At 48.9% G+C, this 10,952-nt stretch overlaps 1 protein-coding gene across 1 annotated transcript in view; it reads left to right on the forward strand.

Moving 5' to 3' along the window:
- Positions 1-638: 638 nt before the first annotated feature.
- The window catches only part of XPNPEP1 (X-prolyl aminopeptidase 1), a 39,222-nt gene continuing 28,908 nt past the window's right edge, over positions 639-10,952 (forward strand). Inside the window, exons 1-4 of the mRNA XM_019556057.1 lie at positions 639-769; positions 1,407-1,505; positions 4,913-5,037; positions 10,180-10,243. Of these exons, the coding sequence (XP_019411602.1) occupies positions 4,921-5,037; positions 10,180-10,243 (181 nt within the window). The 5' untranslated portion in view covers positions 639-769; positions 1,407-1,505; positions 4,913-4,920. The remainder of the gene's footprint in view (positions 770-1,406; positions 1,506-4,912; positions 5,038-10,179; positions 10,244-10,952) is intronic.

The following is a 10,952-nucleotide window of genomic DNA, read 5'->3' on the forward strand; positions in this document are numbered from 1 at the left end:
CACCCGCCCTTGCCGGGCCGGGCCGGGCCGGGCCGGCGGAGGCCGCCTCCTCCCTTGAGCCCATCGCAGCCGGGGGCCGCGGGCAGGGCGAGTGGTGGCATCGCTCTCCTTTTTCCTTGGCGGCCGTTGGGCCTCGGCAGAGCCGCTCCCCCGCGGGCCCGGCCCTCGGGGGGGAAATGGCCGGAGGGCGGCCGGGCCGCGTCGCGCCACACGTTACATCGCGGTCGGATACGGCGGGAGCAAGAGCGAGAAAGTTTGCAAGTCGCGCTCGTTTCATCTTCCCTGCCCGTTCAAGGCGGGCTGTGCTCTCGCTGCTGTAAGAGGACTGTTGAGCACTGGCTTTCCATTTTGCAGATGGGAAAACTGAGGCAGCGTTGCAGGAACGCACCCAAGGCGGTTCAGCTGTCAGGATTAAAATGTCCCCAGCTCCTCTTTCCAGGGACCTCTGCCTTGAAGGTTGAACGGCAGGTGTTTCTGTGTACATACCGCTTTCTATAACACACATACTATGCCACATTTTAGCTCCCGCTCTGTCCCAGCTGTAATATCAGCCACTGCACTGACTTCTAAATTGGTGAGAGGGGGCTGTGAATTTGCCTTTAATGCATGACTCCTAAAACAGGACACTTCTAAAACAGCCCCAAATGTGATGGACATTCTCAAAAGTGACTTTGGATTTTGGTTTTCAGAGGTCACATGCTCTTTACTGTCTGAAGCACAAGCTGTCCAAATCTTTTTCCCTCCAAGATGTTTGTCTGTCTAAAATGAGGTATGTCAAAGGGAAAGCCACGTTGAATGACTTCCAGGGAGGAACAGCCTCTGGTCTAACGTTCTTCTGCCCAGAAACTCTCTGCGTATAGTTAAGCTTTCGGTACAAGCTCACAAAGACAGTTTAAATTAGACTCGGGGAAAATAAAGGTGAAATCCACTGCCGTGCATAGAGTATCAAATTGTCAAGCATGTAATTAAAAGGGATGTGAGTCCGTTTGATGCTTGCATCTGAGAAATGAGCAAACACCATACTGGATACTAGGAAGTCTTGGGGAAATCTAGTCCTGACTGCTGAATGGCCTTGGGTGTGTTACTTCAACACTGCCTCAGTTTTCCCATCAGCAAAATGGAAAAATAGTACTCTTCAGTAGGAACCTTACAGCAGTGAAGAGTATAACATGCCTTGAATGTGCAAAGCTACATATGAGTGGTGAAGATTAAATGACCCTGACTTGTTGGATGAATGCTCTGTCATTGACACCACATGCAATTGCACACCATGGGACACAGGGTATCAGTAATTCACACAGTCCGGCGTAACATGAGTGGCTTTGCAGCCTCTTATGGTTGGCTAAGGAAGTTTTATGGTGGCCAAAGTCTGCTAAACTTTTAATTTTTGCCCTTTGCTTTCTCAGGCACCAGTGAGCTTAATAAGGCAGAGCAAAGGGCTGGATGGTATTTGTGCAATCAAAGGCAAGACGAATCCAGGCTTGGGGAAAGACGACAGAGGGCAGGTAATGTGGGCTCTGGTTATTTGATGGCTTTGAAAATGTCAAGACAGAGGATTATCTTACATCTTGCACTAGCCAGACAATTACTTTAATTTTGGTATTGCTTGTTTCTAATCACTGAGTGAGCAAATAATGACAGAGAAGCTATTTTAACTTTGTCTGAGTCTATAATTACCGCAGAGGGGAAAGGTCAGCTTTGCTCTTAAAAGCACAGGAATACCAAACAAAGTGACCACCCAAAGATCAGGGGGAAAAATACTCTTGTACTAGAGCAGCGGTTCTCAACCTTTTAAGACCCAAAGAACCCCCTGATAGACTCGGGGCACCCCCCTGGGAAACACCAGCTCTTTGCTTTCGGTTGTTTTTTTGACTACTGAAAAGTAACAGAGCCATTGTTGTGTTGCAAAGAGCACAGGAAGAGCAGCACAGGCCAGACTGTTTTTGATACTCTGGATTCCTGTTGGAAATCTGTGGGTTTATCTTCTGAATCCCGAGCAGGCGTGTGCACACATAAGGGTGCTAATATTGTGTGGTACCTCGCGACATCCTTGAAAGGATTATACAGCACCTCAGGGCCATGTGGCCCCGGGTGAGAATCGCCGCAGGGGAGACTGACAGAATTGGACAGGGATCCTTTAGCCTGGTCATTTATTGAGGAGGTCAGTCTTTCAGTAGGGTGCTGTTTAGTTTTTTTTTCTTCATCCCATCCCTCCCTCTTGCTTCCTTCTTGTTCCTTACTTATCTGATCCACATTCCCCACAACAGGTTGGGTACATCCTAGGGAAAGGAGGCCCCGTCCAGAAAAACAACTGGCCTCCTTTGATTGCTCCTTCTTTCTCATGTCCCTGCTTCAGCAGGGAGTGTCAGTGATTAGCTCATTGCACAGAAGGGAAAAAAGTAAAGCACGGTCTCAGGTAGCATGCAGAGGTATGTGCCCCCAGAAGCCTGCCTGGAGACGACTCTAGTGTGACCTCCTTGCTCTGGGGAGTCGACAGGATTTTTGCCTTTGCTGTTGTTGGGGCTAGATTTCACCTGTGGCATAGCAGCACGTGTTCTGCTTCGGTCTTGTCCTGTCTTGTACTCTCAAAATCCACATTTTTAAAGAAAACTGAAGCTTGAAGGCAGGCAGCACCTTACTGTGCTCCTGCTGCTTGGGGCTGTTGTTTAAGATACGTGGATTGGTGCTTAGATCTGTTCTTGACTATTTTACAGCTTTTTTGTCTGATCATGGACAAGTCCCTTCATCCCCCTGTGCCTCTGTAATATTTCATGCCTCCCATGCTCTTGTCTTTCTACATAAACTGTGCTTTTAATATGCACTCTTCCCAGGGACTGGTACACACCTCCCCGCTTGTAGTAGGGACTTCCCTTTGCTACTGCAGCCCAAAATATATATACATAGTAAGGGTCTGGGGCTATTAAAATAGTTCACGGGTAGCGAAAAATGATGACGTAAGTGCTAATTGATCACATTTTTTGTCCACTCAGTCTATGTGGGCATGAATCATTAGGAAACACAAATGATTGCATTTTTCTGCCCTATATAATGATCTAAACTAGTGGGGGCCATCCTTTTTGGCAGGTGTGCTATGAATTAGCTTGCACCCTGCCTGAATGACTCTAGTATCCTTCCTCAGCCCTATCTGCTGCTCTGCAGTCCGCTCGCCGCCCTGTATTCCCTTCCTGATCTGCTGCTCTGCTTTCTGCCTCGTCTGCTGCTGCGCTGCCTGTCACCTCCCCAATCTGCCTTGTGCCGCAAACACAGGCTGCCCTTGCCACTTACGCCACAGGTTGGCCACTCCGATCTAAACATGATAATACAATGTCTAACATGGCGTGCCCACCAGCTGGTCTCTGAACCATGCTCTGGGAAACTCGAGGACGAAATCCTATCTTCTTTAAGAATGATTAGATTAGATAAAGCCATTGAAAGTACCCTGTAGAGAGCTGTGCTGCATTGGTCCTGCAGAGAAACACTGGGTCAACCAAGAGGAGATAGAGATGGAAGAGGCCGATGAAGAAGTCTGAGAGACGCGCAGTGTCTTGGTCTCTAAGGCGTAGTACCGTTCTCATCAAATGATCTGACTTGCATAAAATGTATCACCTTATAATTTCTGCATCAGGCCCATAATATTCATGCTCATCACCGGCTTCCCTGGCATCTCCTGTGCCAGAAAGGTCTGGGGTTCACATTGTAAAGAGCTGTTGAAGATTATTGGATGATAAATCTTGTTTTTAAAAGATCCATCCTTGGAGGTTTTTAAGGCTTGACTCAACAAAGCCTTGGCTGGAATGATCTAATTTGGGATGGACCTGCTTTAAGCAGGGAGTTGGACTAGATGTGACCTCCTGAGGTGCCTTCCAGTCCTAATTTTCTGTGAAGGCAGAGAGTAGATTATGAAAAGCTACAGTGGGTGTATTGATGGATAAGGTGTCTATTTAATGGTCTTTGCCTTCATCTGTATCTTGATTGGGACTGTTAAGATATCCTTTTTCCCTCCCCTCCCACTTGAGATGCTGCCTAGCAGCTACCCGTGTTCAGATTAAGGAAAGACTATGCAGGACACTCTCTGTCCGGCTTCCTGGACAAGGTTGTAGGACAGTTCCTCCCACTGCTGGGCTGTGCTCCTGGCTGCTGTATAAACGACATGAAAAATAACATGCAAGTGGTGTATAAAAATCCCCAGAGGATGGTTCTTGTCTGCATCCAGAGAGAATGTCTGGCTGTTTTGTCTGACATAATCCAGAAATCCACCCACGCATCTATGGAAAATCACTACTGGGGCTCTCACACAGGCTTTAAAAACTGCATCTTGAACTGATCCATTTGGGTGCAGAAACCAGAAAAGGGACAGGGCAGATCAGAGCTGGCACTATTTTTGCAGGGCAAGGCAAGTTGAGGACTTTTCTGCCTACGTGATGACCATGGGTAGAGATGTCATGATCAACAATGGAGCTTGAACCAGAAACCTTCAACACCAAGTGCCCAGGCCTCTATCAGATGAGCTAAGAGTGAGCATCTCCTTTGGTAGGAGAAAGCGCTCAGCTGGCTGGTTGCTGGTGCTGGCTACTGGAAGGTGTGGAGATACCACACTAGGATATTATTACACAGTCACACCAATATATTACGCAATCATCCATACGAGTCACTCACTGATATGGGAAAGCTTTGTACCGGGGTCTGCATGATCTGACCTTAAAGGGTTAAGCCCAAACTCTTGTCCTTAAAATGAATCAGGTGAAATGAGACATGGCAGGGAGCTGGAATCCAGAAGTCGTATGGGATGATCCTTCTGTGGTGGACATCCAAGGGAGCTTTACTTCTGACTTGAGTGGGAATATAATCAGGCCCTTTACAAGCAGACAGTGCTGGAGAAGTGTTACGATACTGCCTCTAATTTGTATTGCAGGTAGGAAGATGAGTTCAAAGGTTACTACAGAGCTGCTGAAGCAGCTGTGCCAGGTGATGAGGAGCTCAAAGCATATCACAGAGCCCATCCAGGCCTACATCGTCCCTTCAGGAGATGCCCACCAGGTATGGACAGCAGAGTCGTGGCGATTCGGTCTAGCTGAAATGTAAAAGCCTGTAGATAGTCCTGGTTCTGATTTCTTTTGCTTGCTTTAATCATTCCAGTATAAAAGCCTGGATGAGCTGGGGAGCAGTGTTGAGGGCTGTTGTAGAGATGGTTTGGGGAGGTTTCTTCTGTGTTTATTATTTTGTAGAAACTCAGTGCTGGTGGTTCTGCCAGTAACTCTTGGGCAAAGTTTCTCTGGGACTGTCGAAAGGACAGCGTGCCAAAGCACTGGCTCTTCCCATCCTGGCCCTTGGAGTATGGCTTCTAGTTTCACAGAGACTTTACAGATCTCACATGGAGGAGCTTTGGAGATGACCCTAGGGCAGTGCTTCCCAGACGTTTCCTCAGCATGGCCCCTCACTCCCAACTCGCTTCCCCTCCCAGGTGCCCCTCACTCCCAGCCCCCTGGCCCTGCTGGTGCCCCTCACTCCCAATCCGCAGCCCAGGGCCAGGACCTGCAGCCCCTGCCCCCCCACTGCAGCAGTGCCTGAGTCCCAGCTGTTGCCCGCAGGTAGCAGCAGCTGCTGAGGCTGGAGTGCAGAGCCTGGCTCCCAGCCCCACCGCCCCTGTCCCTTCCCCCACTGGTGGCATGGCCAGAGTGGACCCGCAGGGGTGGGGAGGATGTGGGATGCCCACTGTGGGCTTGGGGCTTCCTTCTCTGTTGCTCTTCCCCTGGGCCTCTGCAGCCCAGTGGGCAGGACATGGCATGGGAGAGAGCACCATCCCACAACCCCATCTGCTGCTGTTGTGACCCCATTTGGGATCATGACCCATGGCTTGGGAACTGCTACCCTAGGGAGCAGGTCCCATGCCTCTTGTATCTTCAGATCTGGGGCCCTGTCCCTCCAGCTGTCCTCCTCTCTGTACCAAGTGCAGGAGGTCATCTCAGGGCTTCTGTCTTGGGAGTTTAATCATTGTGGTTGTCATGATGCTTGGGTGTCTCCTGCACTTAAGGCTGCCTTGGTGAATGGTAGGGATTTAGACCAGCACAACTTCAAACTGTTGACCCCTTTCTCACTGTCTCCATAGGCTCTCCTCCATTTTCAGAGTCTGTGTTACAGGAGTGTTTTATCCCTCCATCATTTGAGATCTGAAAGGGCCCAATTTCCTCTTGACTAGGCTCCAAGATTGTCCCTTAACATCTGTGCAAATGCATGTCAAAAGCTCCTGAATCTGTGTGCTTGGCATGCAAGTACTGTACAGACGTGGACACAGAGTGTAAAGCAGCTTGGACTGGGCCCTGGGAACACGGTAATAACATATTCCCTTTGAAGAGACTGGCCTGGCAGCCGGGTGCAGTAGGTGAAGGGTTCCCCTGCTGCTGGTCAGCACGCTTGTGCTTCAAGCTCCGTCTTCGCCCACACGTAACTCTGGGCTCATTTGGTGAAAGTTTAAATGTGGTCACGTATGTGAAGGGGTGCCTCCTGCAGGGCTCCTTTCCCTCTCCCCCACCCCCATATTGGTGTTTCCGACAGCGAATGCAGTAATGCAAGGAACCCCACGGTTTCACGCCCTGCTGGGCCATTTGTTCAGGTTTCTGTACAGAACAAAATAGTGTGGAAGGAAGTGATTGATGAAAGCTGCTTGTTATGTGGCCTTTTGGTTTGTGTCTAGGAGGTCTCCTCTGCTGTGAGAGCTGCCCCATTTCCAGCCACTGTACCAGGAGAGAGCTGCAGGCTCCTGATAGATTGTGATGAGCTGCAGTTTCCAGGAGTTCAGCTTAGGGTGAACCTTAAAACCCTTCTCCTGTGGTGTGTGATGTATCCCCAGCTCCCTTTCTTAGTGCGTTGTGGCATCGTCTGCATTTTACCATCCAGAACATTGCAGCACACCTCCTATTAAAACCTTAATCTGATTCATGAGCTTCTCACATTTACTTGGTGTGAGGAACCGAGTTGGCCTCTCTCAGAAGCTCTGACTTCCCTGACACTGCCCTGGAATTTAGGACCATTTTAGCCAGCGCTGGATCTTGGCTGCACCATTCGCTTTGATTTTGGACCCCAAAGCCATAGCATAGCTCTAAATTGGTGGTAGGAGATCGGAGGGAATAGTCAGCATCTTTGTGAACCAGCTTGTTAAGTGGGGGAGATGCCGGGTGACCACCCATTGAAGTCCATGAGACGACTCCCATAGATTGGACATTGGGTCAGAAAGGTCAAAGATCTGTCCTGAGCCAATACTGCCAGTGTGCCGGTGGGGGTGAGGCACTCCAGTTTCTCAGCCCATGGCACAAAAGAGAGGGCTGAGGTTCTTCTAGGAACCAAAGGAAGTAGGTGCCAGTCTCCCACAGTACACACAGTTCATTTTAGTTCTTTTGACAATCCCAGTCTAGCTGTTAGTCATCGACCTGGCAGGAGTATTTCTGATGAATGGTAAAACCGGACAGAAATGGGTTTTGAGAGACTGCAACTGTTCGCAGAATTGGCTTGAATTCAGCAAACTGTTGTGGCTGGAACATAACGGAGGGAAGCTTTGATAACACGGGGACAGTTTGTTTCAGCTGTTTGGAAGTGAGAGATTTCATTTAGGAATCTTGTTTTGAACATTTTTTCAGATAAAACTTTTTGATTTTTTTGGTATTGAAAAGGCATTATTTCTTTAAAAATTGGCCTAAATTAAAAAAAAAAAAAAGAAAAGAAGAAAGTGTTGAAAAGGGTTAAAGAATTTGGAAGTGAAATAAAACATTTCATTTTTGGATTGAACAAAATGTTGGGGGGTTGAACCAAAATTAAATTCCTCATTTTCCTCCCCATTTCATCAAACAGTTTTTTTAAACGTGTACATCTCTCTGACCAAACCAAATATTTTTCCTGTTTTTTTCTTTTTTCCAGTTTGGTAAGGATCTTGAGAAACCCATGTTTTGCCATGTTGCATTTGTCAGGATATGTATCGTGACACCGACTGTAGTGGTAATAGCTTGATAGACCCATGTCGTTCAAAGTGAATCTGGGGTTTGTATTTCCTTGAAGCTGGGGGCTGTTCCAGTTGGATATGTCAGGGGTGTCGTGGAAGGAGGTTATCCATTGAGTTGGGTTTGGATGGGTGATTTTTGCCCGGGCTCCACCATGACTCGATTCACTCCCACCCCAACACTGCTGTCGTCCTGTCTTTGACCATCCTGTCAGGCTGGTCTTCCACAACTAGTAACCACTGCACCATATCGGGGTGGATAGAAGTGCCCTCTGCTCAGCATGGCATGCAGTTTTCCACACCCTGCCCTGACCTGTTCTGGCTTTCACAGTGGTGTTGACCTTGCTGCAGTGAGCATGGATCCATCCCCAAGGTATGCGGTAGGGTTTGCTTTAAATAGTCCTGGGTCAGGGTCAGTCCGGAGGGTACGGTGGACTGTTCCGACTGCTGTGCTGCATTGGAGCTAGAAGCCACCGCACCTGCTACTGGACAGCAAATCCAGCAGATTTCACTGCTGTAGGGCCTGACCTTGCACATGTTCACTCACGTGAGTGATCCCTTTGACTTCAAAGGGGTTACTCAATGCAGAGTGCCCTCTGGATGCGGTGCTGCCAGGATGGGGCCATTGCTTTCCCTCAGGGCACGTTGCTGGCTGACAGGAACGCAGCAGATGTGGTGGGGGGCAGCCGTGAAGGGCCTGATCGGGGTAGGGGTGAGTATGAGGTTCAGGGAAGCCACAAGTGGAGCTCCCATCATCTGGCTGGCTTTGGTGGGCAGCAGCTCCACACGGTGCTTGGCATTTACAGGTGCACAGTGTTGGCTTTAGCAGGCATTGCAGTTATCACACAAGTGACGGAAAGACAGTGCTAAATCAGGAGCCTTCTGAGCCCTCTTCCTGCCCCATCGCTTTTCCCAAGCTCTTTAGTTTTCAATAGCTTGTGTTTGAAACTTAGAAAAAGATTTCTGGAGAATAAACGTCCTGGCGGATTCTGAGCGGGTGCGCTGGCAGCTGCACCAGCCGGGTGCTGTTCTCCCCCTCTGCCACGTGCACCGGGAGCCGGACCAAATGGAGAGTCAGGCCCCTGATGTTTAACCTCATGGTGTCTTCTGCTCTGTTCGTGGCCGTTCAGTGCTGCAGAAGAATTGGGAAGAGAGAGGATGGTTCTCCTTTGCTCCTTTTGCAGACTCTTGCAGGGGGATCTTTGCAGCTACTTCGAACCGGGGACGAGAGCTCCAGCCTCGGTGCTGCTGGCTAGGACTAAGCTGCTTGTTTGAATGGGGCAGGTTAATTAAAAACAAGTTGAGCCATGCTGACCTGTGATTGTACAGGATCCCAATCCAGGATGTGCTGGCTGGTTCCAAGAGCAATCAGTTTTCCCTTTTCATTTTGGCAGCAGGCTCTGGACTCTGGGTATTTCGACCTCCTCAGCTGTTTTAGTTCTTCAGGGATTTTTGCTGTGCGTGCAAAAAAAAGTGCCCATGCCTGCCAACCGTGGTGTCAACCTTTGATCTAGCCTCAAGTTTCCCTTCTCTTCCCCAACCCCTTCCTGCACACCTTGCTTCACATAGGGAATCACCTGTGCAGTGATAATAATCAGTACCTTTGATTAGTACTGGCTTGGGCTGGATGTGAACAGGGGACAAAAAGGTGAGAGGATTGATGTCTTGCCGTAAGGGCTTAAAAGCTTTCTGGCCCAACACCCTGACGGTTTCCTTTTAATGTCATTGTTTTACGGGGAGGGAGAGATTTCAAGTGCTTCTTGTATGCTCCAACTAGAGGGACATCAATGAACGGAGCCAAGTTTAAAGCTTTAATGCAGTGTGTACTCTCGCCTCCTGAGATCAAGGAGTGCTTGTGTGTGCTTTTCCTCTTCCACTGAAGCTTCAAAGGCAGGAGCTGTTTGTTGCCAAAAGAGGAGGCTGGCTACGAAATAAACATCTGCAAACACTGAAGCACATCAGTGTTTATAGACAGTTGTGGGAGAAAAGGGCTGGGGGGTTGAAAACGAAATCACCAGATATCAATATAAAATAATTGTGCATCATTCAGTGTCCTGCAGGAGGGAGCCTGGGGTGAAACATGTTTCTATCTCTCAGTCGAACCCTTTCAGAGAGAAACGGAGCTGATCAAAGTCATTCTCATCCGCCGATATTTTTTTGGACACTAATTACTGCATCTCTCATTTTTCCAGAGCGAGTACATTGCGCCCTGTGACTGCCGGCGGGCATTTATCTCTGGATTTGATGGCTCTGCAGGTACTGAAACTCTGTAGTTATTTGAATCCACGTTCCCCCTTGTGCAGAAGCAAGTCTAAAGCACAGCTCGTACGCAGGGTGGAAAGACAAACCTAACCAACATGTTGGGACATTTCCCTTCCCATTTTGGCATCTGCAAAATTACAAGTTGGCCACCAGCTGGAATGACGTAATATCAGTGCTTTCATAAAAGGTTGAACCCTGAGTGAACCTCGTATGAAGGCAAGTCCTGTTAACTCTTCCACGGGGTGCTTATGCCTCGCATGTATTTCTTCTCGCTTAAACAGATTTCACATTCGCAGTCAGAGCTAGGATCGAGGGTAAACAAGGCGTGCGAGACCCTTCCAGTCTCCTCCCAATGAGGCGAGTGCCAGAAGTATTGAGTTGGGAAATGGAGCTGTTGGAAAGAGTTTGCTTATCTTCCAGGAGGACAGGATGTTCTCTTGGCCGAGGCACGGGACAGGAAGTCGGAGGATCTGGGCTCTGTCCTCTGCAACATACTTGCTGTGTGTGATTGTTGGCAAGTCCCTTAACCTCCTCACACCTCTTTTTTTTCCCCAGCCCTAATTTGGCCCTAACCAATAACACTGACTTAGCGTGCAGTGTTGTGAGGCTTCCTTCATTAATTTCTGTCGAGCACATTTAGCTCCTTGCGAGGACAGTGCTAAGGATACAGAGCAGCAGGGTGGTACCTGTATAAAACAATCCC

This window comes from Crocodylus porosus, unplaced genomic scaffold (genome assembly GCF_001723895.1).
Source record: "Crocodylus porosus isolate Cpor-Errol unplaced genomic scaffold, CroPor_comp1, whole genome shotgun sequence".
NCBI classification, from domain to species: Eukaryota; Metazoa; Chordata; order Crocodylia; family Crocodylidae; genus Crocodylus; species Crocodylus porosus.